Source organism: Magallana gigas, chromosome 10 (assembly GCF_963853765.1).
Source record: "Magallana gigas chromosome 10, xbMagGiga1.1, whole genome shotgun sequence".
Taxonomy (NCBI): domain Eukaryota; kingdom Metazoa; phylum Mollusca; class Bivalvia; order Ostreida; family Ostreidae; genus Magallana; species Magallana gigas.
The window spans coordinates 1261151-1281963 of NC_088862.1; the positions used below are offsets into that span (position 1 = coordinate 1261151).

At 34.9% G+C, this 20813-nt stretch overlaps 1 protein-coding gene and 1 long non-coding RNA gene across 2 annotated transcripts in view; both read right to left on the bottom strand.

The window, feature by feature from the left end:
- The window catches only part of LOC117686577 (uncharacterized), a 36793-nt gene extending 25160 nt beyond the window's left edge, over positions 1-11633 (bottom strand). Inside the window, exon 1 of the long non-coding RNA XR_010710504.1 lies at positions 11499-11633. This is a non-coding gene — a long non-coding RNA (uncharacterized lncRNA). The remainder of the gene's footprint in view (positions 1-11498) is intronic.
- On the bottom strand, positions 3318-10838 carry LOC136272140 (uncharacterized). The gene is made up of 2 exons (XM_066073217.1): positions 10723-10838; positions 3318-10237 (listed from the first exon to the last, which is right to left on the bottom strand). Exon 2 carries the CDS (start codon positions 10117-10119, stop codon positions 4249-4251), a length of 5871 nt encoding a protein of 1956 aa, XP_065929289.1. The 5' UTR covers positions 10120-10237; positions 10723-10838; the 3' UTR covers positions 3318-4248.
- Positions 11634-20813: the final 9180 nt, after the last annotated feature.

Consider the following 20813-nt stretch of genomic DNA (forward strand, 5'->3'; position numbering starts at 1 on the left):
ATTATTAATTTAATAATGCTCTCACCCAAGGAAAAATCTGATATATAAGATAGTTTTTCGTTTTTGTATGGCCAGCTAATTAATAAAGTCAAGTGACATCCATGAGAAGATATTTATAGAAAGGTCTTGCCTATCTGACTTCAGTATACACCTCAGGAGCCCGTTTCACTAAAAGGCGTACGCCCGGCGTAACATTACGCCTGTCGTAAGTCCGGACTTAAGTCAAATATTTTGACTAAGGTCCGTTTCACTAAAAGGCGTAACTTTGCGCCCGCCTTAAGTTAAGACAAAAATCTACGCCTACCCAAGGGTAGTCGTAACTTATGGCGTAAACAGGAATTGAATGCTAATTCTGTTGCTGAGGATATCGGTGCTGACCGTAATGTTAAATTGTACAATTTGTGATGTAAATTTTATTAATTTCATATGAAATTAAGAAAATAAAGAGTTTTGATAGGTGGTACCAATTCTCGAATAGAAACGTTCGTACCATGTTTTATGTACATTCTTTTTTTTTTGCACTTGCCGTTTACATTTTAAAATGATATATTGAGACAATCGATGTATAGTTTTCATTCGATTATTTTATTCAATAATTTGATTTACGTTTCCAATTTTTTTTAGTAAATTCGGCAATGAATAATGCAGAAAATATACATACATGATGCACATGTAGTACAAAGGTATATTTGTATAAGAAATATCTAGCATTGCAAGCATTTCATCCCCCCAACTTCCACGAAAAATAATTGTGAGCGGGATATTTTGAAAACTAAAACTCATTATGTGAATTATTCACTCTTTTAACTCTTTTTTTATTTATTTTTTGGTGTGTAAAAGGTGTTAGTTTAGGTAGTTAAATCACAAAATTATTTCCAGTAAAATGTAAATACCAAAATATGATGAAAACTCCAACTATGTTTTAGTGTTGTCAAAAGTCCCTATTTTTTTTAAATATTAGATAATGTGTTAATCATACAACCGATGCAAACACTGGCTCCAGATTAAATAGATTTTATTTCGTAAATTACATACACCTACTCTTTATTAACTTCAAAGTTATATGAAACCTCGTGACATATTAAAACTTCGTTATTTTTAGTATCTTTGGTATGGTTGTTCGATGCTTGTTTAATATTGTCCAATCCTTGGTTAAATAGCTCAATACTACACTAATTCGCTATATTTTCTATTTTTAAACAAATTCACTGATTTTTTTTTCCAATGATATAGCAGGAGTAAACCAGAGAATTAAATAAAAAAAATATTTATACTCGGGGCCATAATTGACGCATGATAAAAATAAAAATTCCAAGGGTGTTCGAAGCATGGTTAAATCACCGTAGATATCGATATCAAAATAGGTCTGTTGAGTTAATAATTTTTAATGAACATATCCTATATGCTTCATCAAATACATGTATATCTTTCAAATAAAACATTTCAGCAAGTTTTGCTGTGTGATTTTGTCACTTAACAGGATTAATATGCCTGAATACTTTACGTCTCTCTCTCTCTCTCTCTCTCTCTCTCTCTCTCTCTCACGCAAGCACACTTGACAAGTTTTCATCTTTTTATCTATCTAAAGAATATATATCTTTATATCTATTTCTCTATCTTTCTTTCTTTCTACTGCTTAACATCTCTCTTCGCATGTGCATAAGCTCGTTGTCAAGGACGTAAGTCTGGCCTTAACTTAGTCCGATACTAGTGTTTACGGCCAGGCGTACGCCCCTTAGTGAAATGCAGTTTACGCCGGACTAAATTTTGGCGTACGCCCTAAGGCCTAACTTAAGATTCCTCGTATCTTACGCCTTTTAGTGAAACGGGCCCCTGTCATTATACTCTCATGCATTGTTGGGCACTTTCACAAAACCCTCAGCCCTGATTGGTCATGAACTTTTACGGCAGATGGGTAATAAATATATCCATTTAATAACCACACAATGATGCTCTTTTTTAAGCGAAATAACTAGTTTGATTTTAAAACTGAGAGTAGACAATGTTATGGCTTCCCGTAATAAAATTGGTTAGAGTGACTGCCAGGGGAATTGTTGTATACATGTACTGATGAAGCATCATAATGAAAATAAACGTTAAAGAAATAAAAGTATTTCTCATTTTATTCCCTTCAGCATCAAATAGGTACGTATACATACTCGATAAAGGTTAAAACAATTATTTGAAAAAATAAAAAAAAATTATGATCTACCAACCATACTCTTTTTCAGCATTAAACTGGAAACAAACCATTATTTTTTTAGGCTTTATATGTATGATTGTGAAAATGAATGATAACGTCGAAAAATTGAGAGAGGTAACCTCTCTCAATTTTTCGTCAGGTATTACTGTAAAAAAAATGTAAACATTTCCCATTATAAATTTCTGTTAGATATCTGTTTCCGTTCCTGGGAATTTTTTTGAGAGAAAATTGTCATAATGTGTAAATGAAAGTAGCTTGGATATTTTTCCTTTCATCTATTTCAATTGCACTTCTTTCACATGTATCTGTATTTTAATCAGAGTTGTCTCTAAAAATTGAAGTAGAAGGAGGAATTATGAAAAAGTAGCAGGGGGTCTGGGGTCTTGCTTATAGCTACATTGTATTTGAAATGCAATGATAGCCGTGAATTTAAGTTATAGGCAGGGGAATACCCCGCCTCCCGGGTCTTAGAGACAACCCTGTTAAAATTTATATTTAAAATCGTCCAAATGTACTGCATTAATATCTTGGGACAGACTATATAAGCTAGTAGCCAATTTTTGTTAGTACATTGTACCCCTGCCCCCACTTTTGACACGAATACAGATTTATTGTCAGTCCCAAGTTATTGCTTCCATCACATTTTGATGATTTTTAATAAAAATACACATACCTGTGAAAGGTGAAAGAAGTACAGTTGAAATGGATGAAATGGAAAATATCCAAGATATCTTCATTGACAAATTATCTCTTTTAACTCATAGTTTACAGGAACGAAAGCAAAATTCTTACGGAAATTTATAATGGAAAATGTTTATCTTTTTACCATTCGGATCAACTAGGGACACCTCACGTAATTTTTTAACATTATCATCGAAGTTTATTAAAGGCTGATGCAATGCAAAATCTCTGTATATAGACTCTAGACTATTTTGGGTTGTGTATTTAAACCTGAAGTGGTTAAGGGGACGTTTCAAAACAGATAATCTGGACACTTTTCATATAAGTGGATGTACGTAGTATGAGCATAAAGGTATTTATTATTATCGAAATATCAACAAAAAGTGGTGGAAGCAAAAACTCGGGTGTACTGTTTGAAAAACAGCAAGTATAACCATATTCAATTGGTAAACTTTATTGAATGTAGATCTGATGTAGATCTGATGTGGTAAATTGCTGAAACAAATTATAAACAATTTATAAATACATGGAATAATATGCAAACTGACATTTTAACAATTCATACAATAATACATTTATATTATATATTTATATATATCATAGTTCTCATAAGAAATAAATTGACAATTATCAAAATAGACGAATTCCAAAATGTGCACCCAGTATTGAAACAGTAGCCCGAGGGAAATTATGGAATATAGGTAAAAAAGGGAAAATAATTTAATTGAAAAATATAAATATAGAATTCACACTTTATAGGTGTGCTGTGTACTTATTAATGACCAGTAAATCATATAAATGATGAAGGTATCCTTATATGTTTAACATCAACAAATGTAAACACGAGAAAATATGGCGCCTTCAACCTACTACAGTAACAGTCATTACGAGGGTGCTTATGTTTGCTTTTATAAACATGTCATGGCAAAAACAACAAATAAAATGAATATTTCATATATCTAAATGCATATGATACTTACAATTTGAGGGGACAAGGATGAAACATGGAATATGTTGGTAAAGACAATGTGTAGCACTGCGGCGGGACCGCACGTACACAGTGTGAAAAACTGAACATAGAAGAGTTCCACATAAAGAGGAATAACTCTCAGACTGTATAATACAAGATCAAGAAAGATAACTCTTGGTTCCACTACACTCCCCGCCTGGCATCTTTGAGATGCCACTACTCATATGCATGCACAAAACATTTCAATATTGTGATAAACTAGTTGATAAATAATACATCTCGTGATCACTTGATACATGAATCATAATACAAGTCAATGTTTACAAATTCATTGTTAACAGTCCATTATTCACAGTCCATAAGTTACAGTCCATAAGTTACAGTTCACATCTAGTCACTGTTCACTTTCTATCAGCAACACGAGATCATGAATTGGTCGAATGTAAAATGTTGGTTTTCCTGCTCGAATAGTTCGCACAACAACTTTTCTCACGATTCCATCGTCACTTGGAAATACGCGGTCGATAATACCAGTTGGCCAGTTGTTCCGGTGCTCAGCGGGATCTTTCAACAGTACCACATCATCTACTTTAACGTTTCTGGTTTTGCTTTTCCACTTACGTCTACTTTGTAGGATAGATAGATACTGCTTACGCCACTGATTCCAGAAAATATCTGCAAGGATTTGGACACGTTTCCATTGCGCTCTGTAAACGTCTTGTAGACTGAGTGAATCAGACACGACTGGTAGGAAATCAACTTTACCGGTGAGAATCATAGTTGGTGTAAGAATCATTGGGTCATTTGGATCTGAAGGTATCGGTGCTATAGGTCTAGAGTTTATGATGGCACAAACTTCACATAAAAATGTTGCTAATGTCTCATGTGTTAGAGGTTTACCACTAGATTCCAAAAGCATTGAATCGAGGATTTTCCTTGTCATTCCTATGACTCGCTCCCAGACACCACCCATATGGGAGGAATGTGGGACATTGAAAATCCAGGTGATGTAGGATTTGTCTAGGAACTGTTGAACTGGTCTCTCTTCTACTTTTATTGTGTTCACTCTCATTTCCTCAGCAGCTCCAATGAAATTGGTGCCTCGGTCAGATCTTATTATCTTCACTGGGCCACGGAGTGATAGAAATCTACGCAGTGCATTTATAAAACATGAACTCGACATCTCTTCAATAACCTCTATGTGAGCTGCTCTTGATGTTAAACAGGTAAACATCAGTCCCCATCTCTTGCTGTTTGCAGCTCCTCCTCTAGTTCTGCGGGTACAGACTTCCCATGGTCCGAAGACATCAATTCCAACAGATGTGAAAGCTGGGCCTGGTGTGATCCTGTCCTCTGGTAAGTCTGCCATCATCTGTGTTTCAAGGCCACGGCGAAGTTTTCGACAAGTCACGCAAGTGTGAATGAAAGATGAAATCATGCGCTTGCCTCCCAGGATCCAATAACCTGCCGTACGAAGTGCACTTTCAGTGAATAATCTCCCCTGATGTTTGACTTGCTCGTGAAAATGACGAATCAAAAGAACAGAGATATGACTGTTCTTGGGAAGAATAATTGGATTGATTTCCTTTGATGGTAAAATTCCAGCAGCTTTGTTCAATCTTCCACCAACACACATTAGTCCATTTTCATCTAAGAATGGTGCAAGTGTGGATATACTTGTGTCTTTGTTCAAAGGTTTTCCAGACTTTAAACTGTTTATCTCTTTAGAGAAGAATTCTTGTTGAATCTGTGTTAGGACAAAGGTCTCTGCTTCACGAATTTCATCATAACGGGTAAGTTGCATAGGTTTCTGGTCACGACAAGCTCTAAACCTGCGGCAAACTCGCTTGAGACAAGCAATGCCCGTAATGAGACAACTCCAACGATCAAATCGATCAAAGTTCTTGGTAATGAGATCAGATCCTGTTGTTGTAATGGTAACATCAGTTTGTGAACATATTACTGGTCTATCGATTGGACGGACTTCTCTGTCACTATCAGGTTCAACAAGTGGAAACTGTGTAGGTTTCATTTCCGTCACATCACACAACCATTGTGGACCAGTAATCCATGGTAACTGCATAATGTTGATCACATTAGTGTTGCATCTTGTACAAGAATCTGCAGGATTCTTTTCACTGGAAATGAAGTTCCATTGGTTGGCATTAGATATTCGTAGAATACGATCAACTCGGTTGCTTACATAGGTGTAAAATCGTCGAGTCCTATTACCAATGTAGCCTAACACAACTCTGCTATCTGTGTAAAATCTCATGGTTTGCAATGGGATGCCAAGTTGTACAGATATGATCTCTGCGAGTTCCGTTGCTAAGACAGCTCCACACAATTCTAGGCGAGGAATGGTGTGGCCATTAAGAGGTGCTAACTTGCTTCTTCCCATGATGAATCGAACGCTTGTTTGTCCATCACTTACAGTTTTTATATATGCTGATGCTGCTATTGCCTTTTCTGAAGCATCTGAGAATATGTGAACTTCTATTGTCTGGGCTGAACTAACAGAAGTGTGAGACATCATACGGGGAATGGCGATATCACTGAGACAGTGAAGAGACGATTGCCACTCTTTCCACTTTTGAAGATTACCGGTATTGACAGGTAATGGTTCATCCCAGTCAACTCCTTCAGGTGTGCATTCTCGGAGAAGTATTTTACCGCTGATGATGATTGGTGATATGAAACCTAATGGGTCGAATACGCTGTTTACAGTTGAGAGCAGACCGCGACGAGTAAAAGGCTTCTCTTCAGTAGGTACCGTAAACACAAAAGTATCGTCCTTCAGTCTCCAACAAAGTCCAAGAGATCTGTGTATCATGTCATCACTATCTATTTCTTTCAGCTGTTCTCCATGATCACTGACATCAAAGGCGTCCATCACAGCTTGTTTGTTGGACGTGATTTTGTGAAGACGAATCTGACCTTCCTGTTTCATGGTTGACTGAGTACGCTTCATCAGGCTGATAGCATCTGATTCATTTGGTAAAGAGATTAACCCGTCATCAACGTAGAAGTTATGATGTACAAAGTTTTTCACATCTCGTTCAGCGTGTTCGACAGTCTTAAGGAGTCCATAAGATGCAATAGCAGGCGACGGACTGTTGCCGAATACATGTGAAGTCATTCTGTACTCTATCATGATGTCATCTGGATTGTTTTCTTTATACCAAAAGAAGCGTAGGTAATTGCGGTGGTCTTCATCAACACGAAATCGGTAAAACATCTGCTCTATATCTGCTGCCATCGCCACCTCATCCTTCCTAAAGCGAAGCAAGATCCCAAGAAGACTGTTGATCATGTCTGGACCAGACATGAGTACTGAATTGAGGGAAACTCCACCATACTTAGCTGACGAATCGAAAACGCCTCTTATTTGATCTGGTTTCTTTGGGTTACGAACGCCAAACAAAGGTAGGTACCAGCAACCTGTGCTTGTTGGAGGTGGCGCAACTTCTGCTGCTCCACTGTTTAGAACTTTCTCCATGAATTTCACAAACTGTCTCTTCTTTTCTGTATCTCTCTGTAAACTGTTGTGTAGTATCTGAGCTCGATGTAATGCCTGAGGTCTGTTGTTAGGAAGATCAGGTTGGTTCTCTCGAAAAGGAAGAGGTGCACTCCACATGCCGTCCTTGTCTTTAGTGAATGATCTATCCATCAACTTTAGGAATAGTCTGTCTTCTACCGATAAACCAGTACAATCATCTTCAGGGGTCTTCATGAAGACATCTTCACCATGAAATTGAAAGTCACGCTCACCAATTATATAGTTAGACACAAGTGTTTGCTCTTTCACATCAATGTTGTTCTGACACGGTTGACTGCACGTAACTCTACCATCATTGAGAATAGACACTTTGTTGACATTCACGGAGGTTCTTCTATGAAGTCTACCGAGACAAACTTCACCAATTATAGCCCAACCAAGACTAAGTCTTTGAGCGAATGGTTCCCCTCGAGGTCCAGTGATCTGCTCTTCAATGTGATGGGCCTCAATCAAGTCTCTACCAATAAGGAGCTGTATTTTTGAATTCACATCAAACTCAGGTATACTAGATGCAATTCTGAGAAGGTGAGGGTAGCTCTTAGCAACTTCTGGTGTAGGAATTTCAGAGGTTTCGTTAGGGATGTCATCACATTCCATCAGAAGAGGAAGGTCCATTGTCACAGCTGTGTCCAATGATCGTATCTTCATACTATGTGCTTGCCGACCATTTTGGGCTGTCTTTCCCATACATGTTGTCAAAGTGTAATGAATGGGTGAGGACATAATGTTCAAGGCATCAAATAGTTCTGGAGATGCAAGAGACTGGTTGCATTGGTCATCCACGATTGCGTAAACACGATACATGTTGTTAGGACAGTCTGTGTGAAATACATCCACAAGGAAAATTTTGCTGCATGATCTGCCTTGATAATGGTCACCACAGAATGTAGTACACTTGACACTAGTGTTTGTTGAAGCTTTCATAGGTACAGGCGATATGTTGTCTGTTTCTGACTTCATGGTTTGTAGAGATGAGTTATACATTTTCTCCCCGCCATGCATGCTTGGGCTTGATGATGGACCTTTGTTTATATGCAAAGCAGTCGTATGATAAACACTCCCACATGCGGTACATTGGATTTTGACTTGGCAGTCCTTTGCTGTATGACTAGTTGAGGTGCAACATCTAGTACAAATGTTTTTACTTTGTAAGAAGTTCTTGCGTTCAAAGAATGGTTTTGCACGGAAGGCTCTACAATCATGGATGCTATGATCTGCCTTATGATATGGACAGCGAGCGTTGTTGTTGTTGTCTGTTGACACCTCAGACTTTTTGGAGTATACCGGTCTCTTGAGAGCTGGTTGTCGACTGTTGGTGAATACAAATGCCGGATCATTTCTGATTTCACTCATTTCACGTACAAATGTCACAAAATATGAAAATGGTGGGAACGGCACTTTGTTTAACTTTTTGTAATTGGAGGCTTTGGCGATCCATTTTTCCTGCAGGTGAAATGGTAATTTGTTGATGATAGGATTCACTCCAATTGACGAGTTAAAATACGATAGACTTGTAGAAAATGTTGAATTGGCCATCAGTGATTCTATCTTAATGAGAATGTTTAACAAGTCATACAGGCGTTTGTTTTCAGCTGATGTCACTGGTCGGAAGTTTTCTAGCTGGTGACGTATCGACGCTTCGATCATTTCTGGTCTCCCGTACATCTCATCAAGTCTTTTCCAGATTATTTGAAGTGCTTCCTTAGGTTTCCCAGGATTTGCATTGCGAATTCCAATTGCTGTAAGTTTGGAATTGCCAGTGAGTCTATTTAACATTAACTCAAGTTCCTCATTACAGGAAACTTTTAGTTCACTGATAATATTGGTAAATGTTTCCTTCCAGGCATTGTACGAATCTGGCGAGTCATCAAAGTTTGAAAAACGTTCAGGAAGCATTTGCTTTTTAATCATAAGCAGGGCCATTTCAGATAGCACATGAGGCGATTCAGTTGTGGGTATCTGGACATCAACAGGATTGGAAGGGATGTTTTCCACAAACTTCTGTGTTCGTTCCCCTGAACTCTCTCTCTCAATGTCCGCAAGGTCTTGCTCCATTGAAAGTTCATCATCACTAGCACTCTGTTCTTGTTTCAGTAAATCTAAGTCAATGTCCAACTCACACTTTTTTCTGTTCATTTCAGCTATGCGTATTGATTCATCTTCCTCAAGGCGAAGTTTCTGTTTTCTTAGCTCTGCTTCTTTTTTCATTACTTCCAACTTCCGCTCTTTTCTTCTTTTCCTCTCAGTGCTGGTTGTTGATATTTCTGAGGCTGTTTCTAAGAGGTCTAATTTTGCAGCTTTAATGTTGTCTAAGGCCTTGTAAACCACTGACTTTCCTTTCTCGAAGTCCTCGGTACATCGTTTCATCTCGCTTTTACCTTGTTCACTTCTGGAGTGTCTTTGTAGAAAGACAAGGTACTGTTTAATACTGTTGTGAAACTCACTGAATGTGTTCTCTATATCACTCTGTAAGATTTGATATTGTTCAATGTTTCTGTCACATTTTTGCACACGTAGAATACATTTCTCGACTTTCCCCCATGTTTCGAATATAGGTTTCTTATATTTGGAACTTTCTTCTTCAAATACTAAGAGTCCTTTTTCACTCAAGATAACATCACGTTTATCCTTGGTAGAGGTGTTGGTTTCTTCAATCTTGTTCTGGGAATCACCGTTCCGTGGTAAGGGGAGCCCTCCAGTAGCCATGTTTCCTTGGTGTGTAAATTCAATTTACTGTACTGTTTGAAAAACAGCAAGTATAACCATATTCAATTGGTAAACTTTATTGAATGTAGATCTGATGTAGATCTGATGTGGTAAATTGCTGAAACAAATTATAAACAATTTATAAATACATGGAATAATATGCAAACTGACATTTTAACAATTCATACAATAATACATTTATATTATATATTTATATATATCATAGTTCTCATAAGAAATAAATTGACAATTATCAAAATAGACGAATTCCAAAATGTGCACCCAGTATTGAAACAGTAGCCCGAGGGAAATTATGGAATATAGGTAAAAAAGGGAAAATAATTTAATTGAAAAATATAAATATAGAATTCACACTTTATAGGTGTGCTGTGTACTTATTAATGACCAGTAAATCATATAAATGATGAAGGTATCCTTATATGTTTAACATCAACAAATGTAAACACGAGAAAATATGGCGCCTTCAACCTACTACAGTAACAGTCATTACGAGGGTGCTTATGTTTGCTTTTATAAACATGTCATGGCAAAAACAACAAATAAAATGAATATTTCATATATCTAAATGCATATGATACTTACAATTTGAGGGGACAAGGATGAAACATGGAATATGTTGGTAAAGACAATGTGTAGCACTGCGGCGGGACCGCACGTACACAGTGTGAAAAACTGAACATAGAAGAGTTCCACATAAAGAGGAATAACTCTCAGACTGTATAATACAAGATCAAGAAAGATAACTCTTGGTTCCACTACATCGGGACAGAGTAAGGGTTTAGACAAATTGTACATGAATATTAGCCTAGATGCTATATGTATCTACCATGGCAGTTCTTGAAATTATAGTTCATTTCTCATTGATGACAATTATGTACTGTAAACAAATTTGTTTCATCAATCAAATATCTGTCAACCTACGATAAGGAAAAACTATAAAAAAAAATATGTGTCATTTAATGATATCTATCAATTTATTACTTTACGACATCCAAACTTAACGTATGGTTTTCTATAAACAATGATACATGCATTCCCTTTTTATGTATGAGATACATGTAACACCAGTTTAACCCCCCCCCCCCCCTCCCAATATTATGAGTTTATAACACTAGGCCTAATGTACTGCAGTACTCATCACCCCAAACAACAAATTCAGCAAACATTGGAAATACCATTATTAATCATAACCTTAAATTTGGAGAAAATGTCCAAGTTCCTTTAACACCGTTAAAATAACAACTGAATAGGGAAGATGCGTCTGTGATCCCAGTCTACAATTGCTGTACAAAATCATCTATTTTTTCAAGTAAATTTTAATGCAAAAGAAGTATCAAGTGCATAAGGCCTATACTTACCTCGTAATGTGTAAATCTCTTGCAAAAGATGATAATAATCAACGGGTCTAGAAATCTTTTCGTTTTTTTCTAACTTACTATGGTCAGTAAAAGTTCTATCGCAGCAGACGACTGAGACGTGCGCACACTAGCAACGACGGAAAAACGTCTCAAACGGTGCCTCGATATTTCGTTCCATATATAATTCAGATCGCTGAAATACCGCCCTATCACATCATTGGGTTCATATTTTGACCTCTTTTCGCACGATTTTTTTTAAAAATAACTAAATAGATAACTTTCAATGATAATATAAAACACAATTATCTGTTTGTTTTTTTCCTTGAGGTAAAAGTGAGAAACGAGTTTCTTTTTTATCCGGCGTTTCTTCTGATCCTCTCTTTCAGACCTTATATATGACTTTATCATTTTTATACTATCAGAATTTACAAAGAGGTTTTACTCCGGTAACAGTATTTTTCAAGACACTGTCCATCCCCCTTTCACCCCCGAGTCCCCCCCCCCCCCCTCCGAGAATAAAATTCAGGGAGGACCTCAGGTGAAGATTTTTTCAAGTTTTTATAAAGTGATATAATGAAAGATACATATCAGATTCTCGTATATACTATATTGTAATTTCAATTCCGTCATATATTCTTATCGTGTTTTTTTTTAATTCTGAATAACTGCAGTCAGTGGCGGATCCAAGAATTTCATACACATGTAACACGAAAAGGAGTCCAACAAAAGAAAGAATGTCTAGGGGTCCGTTACATTTAAATATTGTAACTGTGATTCTAAGGGATAGTTTTAGTTTTTATAGAATTATTATCATGCTTATTTTTATGAAATAAAAGTAAATTTGCAAGTAGAAATATATTTTATGCCTTTAAAAAATAGAACATATTTTTTGTCTCACTCGTAAATGTAATGTAAGTCATAGACTGTGGTTTTAGATGCGTTTTTATTGACACTAGGCCTATAATCTATTCGGAAAATTTCGGAGTTTTCCAATGTATGGAGATCGGTATACTGAACATACTAAAGACCTGAACGAGTAAAGACCTGAATGACATGAAATTTTATATAAATGATATATTTGAATTTGTATGTTCTGCGTCAAATAAAGTAACTTTTTGTGTGTACTTATTGTATTTCCATGTGAAATGTGGTCGAAAAAAAATCATGAAATGCCATCCCTATCCATTATTTACACTGAAGTGTAGATAAGATTTACAATTCCACTTATGAAAAAAATTTCCGGCTTATTTTTTACCTTTAAAATTGTGCAGTTTCTATCGGATGGGCATCATATGTACCTTTAAAATAATCCATTTCTATTTTAATATGTGGTCCCTTGAAATCATATAAACTAATGCATTAAGTTTTGATTCAATACATTGCAATAAAAAAAGTTTTGAAATACATAATCTCCACGAGAATAATGATGAGCTGAACTTTGTATTTGAATAATGTACAAAATTAATCAATGTCTTCGCCATTACTTTATGATATGGCAATGGTCATACAATGCGCATGCCTGCTTACAGTAACGAACTCGATTCTTAATGATAATAGTTAAATGTAGAACTTCAAAACTTAATATTAAAATTAACCATCAAAATTAGTACAACCAACTCGTTATTTTCTTTTTTTTGTCGTGTGTTTTTTATGTAAACAACCAGTGATGATTCATACAACAATCATATTTTTTGCGGCCCATTTGACGCTCGCGTCAAAATGTTTTCTTGTTTCATTTATTCTACATGGAATGAATATATCAGTATAAAATCTTGAATAAATTTTACTTCTGGTGAGATATCTCAAATGTCTGTAGATAGATTTTTACAAATTTGATGCCAGTGGGATTTTAGTAACTGTAAGTGATTGAAACACGAAGTTTAAATGAATGATAGACATTTTATTGAGCATGTGTTTAACGGGTTTAATTTTGTCAACCATCACATCCGGTTCTAACCAAAAGGGTTCAAACAAATCATATTTTTAACAAGTTTAAATTACTTTCTTTGGTGTTTCATCTAGCCTGGTAAACAGTCATGCGCATGTACTTTAGGCAAATGTACGAGAAATACCAGCTTTTGTTTTTATTAATCACTTCCGTTCGTCCGTTTCCGGTCCCGAGACAAAAATATTGTTTCAACAAGATCTCAGATTTGGCAGAAACGTGAACAACCAAACTTTGAGGGAAGACTGACTTATGATTGTACAAATGTTTAACATGTTTTGTTTGGTTCGGCGTTACTTCCGATCATTACAGAAAGTGCTTAAAAAATAATTTCTTTTTCATTCTCCTTGTTTTACAAGATATTTCAATCACAATAATTATCATCTCAACTATTTTTTCTATCTGAGAGAAGCAATGTCTTACAGTTAAATTGAACCACGTTTATCAAAACGGAAGACCTTTTTGTTGCTTTTGCAACAAGAGTCTAGTTATTATTATTTTTTTTTTCCTATTTTTGTCCACAAGATTTCTCGGAGATGGCTGGATAGATATTTTTGAAATTTTTTGGAATGAAAGACAATGATAATATCTCTAGGCGTTTTTTTCATTTTTTCAAAATTTATTTCCGGTCGTCCGTTTCCTGTCCCGCGTTGAAAAAGCTTGTCACCTCGAGATCTCAAAAATGGTAGAGACTTGAACGACCAAACTTTGTACGATGATAGACCAGTGTATGTAGATGTGTTTAAACTATTTTGTTTTGTTCGTCGTAACTTCCGGTCGTCACCGGAAGCACTTCAAAAATTAATATTTTTACGCATTAAATTTCTTTTCCATAGAATAAATATAAAACTATAATTCTATACATAAGTTATCTATGCGATGTTATATCAACAAAAAAATTCTACTTCCGGTGAGATATCTCATTTATCTCAGGTAGCTTTTTTAAAACACATTTTGTACCCGCGAGATCTCAGAAACTATAAATGATCAAATCATGAAGTTTTCATGAATGATAGACATTTTATTGAAAATGTGTTTAACCGGTTTCATTTGGTCTTCCGTCACTTCCGGTCCACACAGGAAGAGTTCAAAAAAATCGAGCTGTTTATCAGTTTAACTGTTTTCCTTAGAAATTATAAGTATTTTTAATTATCAGTTACGTACAAAAGGCAAGTATTCAAGAAATATTTAATACAATTTACATTGAGCACTTCCGTTTGTCTGTTTCCTGTCCCGAGACAAAAAACCTTATTTCGTCGAGATCTTAATTACGGTAACAATTTGAAAAACCAAACATTGTGGGATGATAGATCTATGTATGTACATGGGTTCACATTAGTTTGTTTTATTCGGCGTAACTTCCGGTCGTCACAGGAAGTACACCCAATTTTGATTTTTTTTAAATATTTGGTTAATTAGCTTGGAAGTAACATTTAAGCTATAGAAATACAAAAGGTCATATACACATTAGAAATAAACAACAAAAAGTTCTACTTCCGGTTAGACATCTCAAATATCTCAGGTAGCCTTCTTTTAAAAAAAAAAAAAGTATCCACAAGATCTCAGAAACTGTGAGAGATCAAGAAACAATATTTATATGTATAATTAACATTTGATTGAACATGTGTTTAACGGGGTTCATTTGGTCGTACGTCATTTCCGGTTCTCACTTGAAGCGTTCAAAGATTAGAAGTTTTTTTTTAACTTTAGATTTGTTTTAATATTGTTTTATTATTTTTAATGTTTTAATATTGTTTTAATATAAACTTACGGTAGGTAAATGTACTAAAACATCTTCTTTTAATTTCTTAAATCACTTCCGTTAGTTCGTTTCCGGTACCGAGACTAAAAACCTTTTCTCAAAGAGATATTATAACTTACAAAAACTTGAACATCAAAACTTCGAGGAAAGACAAAACAATGTATGAAGATATGATCACTATGTTCTAAATGATCCGGCGTAACTTCCGGTCGTCACAGAAAGTACTCAAAAATTGATATTTTGTCTTTTGTTTTTTTTATTTCTTTGGAATTCCTTTACAGTATATGTTATATCCATTTTCTGTTTACAAGAGAAATGGACTTTTTGTACAGATTAAAACATAAGGAACGGAAGACCTTTTTGTTGCTATAGCAACAAGAGTCTAGTTATTATTATTATTTTCCCCGATTTTCTCAGAGATGACTGGATAGATTTTCTTGAAATTTTCAGGAATAATAGAGAATGATAAAGTGTAGGAATGATTTTTTCATTTTTTAAAAATTCATTTCCGGTCGTCCGTTTCCTGTCGCGCAATGAAAAAGCTTGTCACCTCGAGACCTCAAAGATGGTAAAGACTTGATCAACCAATTTTTGTAGGATGATAGACCTGTGTATGTAGATGTGTTTAAACACTTTTGTTTTGTTCGTCGTAACTTCCGGTCGTCACTGGAAGCACTTCAAAAATAGTTATTTTACGCATTAAATTCATTTTCCGTAAATTAAATAAATAAGTATAATTCTATGCATAACTTATCTATGCAATGTTAAATCAACAAAAAAATTCTACTTCCGGTGAGATATCTCAATCATCTCAGGAAGCCTTTCTAAAACACATTTTGTACCCGCGAGATCTCAGAAACTATAAGTGATCAAGACACGGAACTTTCGTGGATGATAGACTTTTGATTGTAGATGTGTTTAACTGGTTTCATTTTGTCTTCCGTCACTTCCGGTACACACCGGAAGAGTTCAAACAAATCGACCTGTTTATCAGTTTAACTGTTTTTCTTTGACATTTTTAGCTAGATAAATGAAATATAACGTACAAAAAGCAAGTATACAAGAAATGTTTGATACAATTTACATTGAGCACTTCCACATGTCCGTTTCCTGTCCCGAGACAAAAAACCTTATTTCGACGAGATCTCAAAAACGGTGACGACTTGAACAACCAAACTTTGTGGGATGATAGACCTATGTATGAACATGTGTTAACACTGTTTTGTTTTGTTCGGCGTAACTTCCGGTCGTCACCGGAAGCACTTCAAAAATTTTGTTTTCTTCATATTTTATTCATTTTACATAAAATGAAAATATCAGTATATAATCTTACATATGTCATCTATATAATGTTAAATTAGCAAATAAATTTTACTTCCGGTGAGATATCTCAAATGTCTCTGTGTAGCTTTCCATTTTAAAAATTTGATGTCCGTGAGATTTTTGTCACTGTAAGTGATTGAGATTATTCACAATATTTATCATATCCACTTTTTTTTCTATGTGAGAGAAGCAATGTCTTACAGTTAAATTGATACATGTATATCAAAACGGAAGACCTTTTTGTTGCTTTTGCAACAAGTGTCTAGTTAAGGTCTTCCGTTTCCAACGGAAGACCTTATAGTGATTGTAATGTTTCTTATTATTATTTTTTTTTTTCCTTTTTTTGTCCACAAGATTTCTCAGAGATGGCGGGATGGATTTTCTTGAAATTATCAGGACTGATAGAAAATGATAATATCTCTAGGCGTTTTTTTCATTTTTTCAAAATTTTACTTCCTGTCGTCCGTTTCCTGTCCCGCGACAAAAAGCTATGGACAATGAGATCTCAGAAACGATAAAGACTTGAACCTCCAAACTTTGAGGGATGATAGACCTATAGTTGTAGATGTGTTTAAACTATTTTGTTTTGTTCGTCGTAACTTCCGGTCGTCACCGGAAGCACTTCAAAACTAACTATTTTTTCGCATAAAATTCATTTTCGATAAAATAAATATATAAGTATAATTCTATGCATAGGTTATCTATGCGATGTTAACTCAACAAAAAATTTCGACTTCCGGTGAGATATCTCAAATATCTCAGGTAGCTTTTTTGAAACACATTTTGTACAAACGAGATCTCAGAAACTATAAGTGATCAAAGCACAAAACTTTCATGGATGATAGACATTTGATAGAAGATGTGTTTAACCGGTTTCGTTTTGTCTTCCGTCACTTCCGGTCCACACAGGAAGAGTTCAAACAAATCGAGCTGTTTATCAGTTTAACTTATTTCCATTGATATTTGTAGTGTGCTGGATGAGAAATGAAGTACAAAGAGCAAGTTTACAAGATATATTAAATACAATTTAGATTGAGCACTTCCGTTTGTCCGTTTTCTGTCCCGCGTTGGAAAAGCTTGTATCAACGAGATCTCAAAAACGGTAAAGACTTGAACATCCAAACTTTGTGGGATGATAGACCCATAGCTGTAGATGTGTTCACACTATTTTGTTTTGTTCGTCGTAACTTCCGGTCGTCACCGGAAGCACTTCAAAAATAACTACTTTTTCGCATAAAATTCTTTTTCCATAAAATAAATATATAAGTATAAATCTATGCATAGATTGTCTATGCGATGTTAACTCAACAAAAAAATTCTACTTCCGGTGAGATATCTCAAATATCTCAGGTAGCTTTTTTGAAACACATTTTGTACAAACGAGATCTCAGAAACTATAAGCGATCAAAGCACAAACCTTTCATGGATGATAGACATTTGATTGAAGATGTGTTTAACCGGTTTCGTTTTGTCTTCCGTCACTTCCGGTCCACACAGGAAGAGTTCAAACAAATCGAGCTGTTTATCAGTTTAACTGTTTTCCTTTGATATTTGTAGTGAAGTCGATAAACAATTAAGTAGAAAGGGCAAGTACAAAAAAAATATTAATTACAATTTACATTGAGCACTTCCGTTTGTCCGTTTCCTGTCCCGAGACAAAAAACCTTGATTCCTGGAGATCTCAAAAACGGTAACGACTTGAACGATCAAACTTTGTGGGATGATAGACCTATGTATGTACATGTGTTTACACTATTTTGTTTTGTTCGGCGTAGCTTCCGGTCGTCACCGGAAGCACTTCAAAAATTTGTTTTATTCATTTTACATAAAATGAAAATATCAGTATACAATCTTACATATGTCATCTATATAATTTTAAATTGGCATATAAATTTTACTTCAGGTGAGATATCTCAAATATCTCTATGTAGCTTTTCTTTTTACAAATTTGATGTCCGCAATATTTTCGTCATTGTAAGTGATTGAGACACGAATCTTTCATAGATTGTTTGATAGAATTTTGATTGGGGATGTGTTTAACGGGTTTAATTTTGTCAACTGTCACTTCCGGTTCTTACCGGAAGGGTTCAAACAAATCCTGTTTTTAATAAGTTTAGCTGACTTTTTTGGAATTTCATCTAGCCTGATAAACAGTGATGTACATTAGGCAAATGTACGAGAAATACCAGCTTTTGTTTTTATTAATCACTTTCGTTCGTCCGTTTCGGTCCCGAGACAAAAAATATTGTTTCAAAGAGATCTTAGATTTGGCAGAGACGTGAACAACCAAACTTTGAGGCAAGATTGACTTATGATTGTACAAATGGTTAACATTTTTGTTTAGATCGGCGTTACTTCTGGTCGTCACAGAAAGTACTTAAAAAATTGATTTCTTTTTCATTCTCGTTGTTTTACATGTAAGTAACGTCTGGATATATCATTCACAATAATTATCATATCAACTTTTTTTGCATGTAAGAGAAGCAATGTCTTACAGTTAAATTGATACATGTATATCAAAACGGAAGACCTTTTTGTTGCTTTTGCAACAAGTGTCTAGTTATTATTATTATTATTATTATTTTTTTCCCCGATTTTCTCAGAGATGACTGGATAGATTTTCTTGAAATTTTCAGGAATAATAGAGAATGATAAAGTGTAGGAATGATTTTTTCATTTTTAAAAAATTCATTTCCGGTCGTCCGTTTCCTGTCCCGCAATGAAAAAGCTTGTCACCTCGAGACCTCAAAGATGGTAAAGACTTGATCAACCAATTTTTGTAGGATGATAGACCTGTGTATGTAGATGTGTTTAAACACTTTTGTTTTGTTCGTCGTAACTTCCGGTCGTCACCGGAAGCACTTCAAAAATAGTTATTTTACGCATTAAATTCATTTTCCGTAAACTAAATAAATAAGTATAATTATATGCATAACTTATCTATGCAATGTTAAATCAACAAAAAAATTCTACTTCCGGTGAGATATCTCAATCATCTCAGGAAGCCTTTTTAAAACACATTTTGTACCCGCGAGATCTCAGAAACTATAAGTGATCAAGACACGGAACTTTCGTGGATGATAGACATTTGATTGAAGATGTGTTTAACTGGTTTCATTTTGTCTTCCGTCACTTCCGGTACACACCGGAAGAGTTCAAACAAATCGAGCTGTTTATCAGTTTAACTGTTTTTCTTTGACATTTTAGCTAGATAAATGAAATATAACGTACAAAAGGCAAGTATACAAGAAATGTTTAATACAATTTACATTGAGCACTTCCGAATGTCCGTTTCCTGTCCCGAGACAAAAAACCTTATTTCGACGAGATCTCAAAAACGGTGACGACTTGAACAACATAACTTTGTGGGATGATAGACCTATGTATGAACATGTGTTAACACTGTTTTGTTTTGTTCGGCGTAACTTCCGGTCGTCACCGGAAGCACTTCAAAAATTTTGTTTTCTTCATATTTTATTCATTTTACATAAAATGAAAATATCAGTATATAATCTTACATATGTCATCTATATAATGTTAAATTAGCAAATAAATTTTACTTCCGGTGAGATATCTCAAATGTCTCTGTGTAGCTTTCTATTTTACAAATTTGATGTCCGTGAGATTTTTGTCACTGTAAGTGATTGAGATTATTCACAATATTTGTCATATCCACTTTTTTTCTATGTGAGAGAAGCAATGTCTTACAGTTAAATTGATACATGTATATCAAAACGGAAGACCTTTTTGTTGCTTTTGCAACAAGTGTCTAGTTATTATTATTATTTTTTTCCCCTTTTTGTCTTGTGAATTTCTCAGAGATGTCTTGATGAATTTTTATAAAATTTTCAGGAATGACTGAAAATATAAACATCTAGCGGTTTTTAGTAAAAGATTTTCTAAATTCACTTCCGTTTGTCCGTTTCCTGTCCCGCGACAAAAAGCTTGTCACCTCGAGATCTCAAATACAGTAAAGACTTGAACATCCAAACTTTGTGGGGTGATAGACCTATAGCTGTAGATGTGTTTAAACACTTTTGTTTTGTTCGTCGTAACTTCCGGTCGTCACCGGAAGCACTTCAAAAATAATTATTTTTAGGCATTAATTTTTTTGTCCATAGAATAACTATATAAGTATAAATATATACATAGAATACCTCTGCGATGTAATATCAACAAAAATATTCTACTTCCGGTGAGATATCTCAATTATCTCAGGAAGCTTTTTTAAAACACATTTTGTACCCGCGAGATTTTAGAAACTATATGTGATCAAGGCACGAAA

Coding starts and splice junctions, on each gene's coding strand:
- LOC136272140 (XM_066073217.1), bottom strand. CDS start 10,119: ATGGCTACTGGAGGGCTCCCCTTACCACGGAACGGTGATTCCCAGAAC.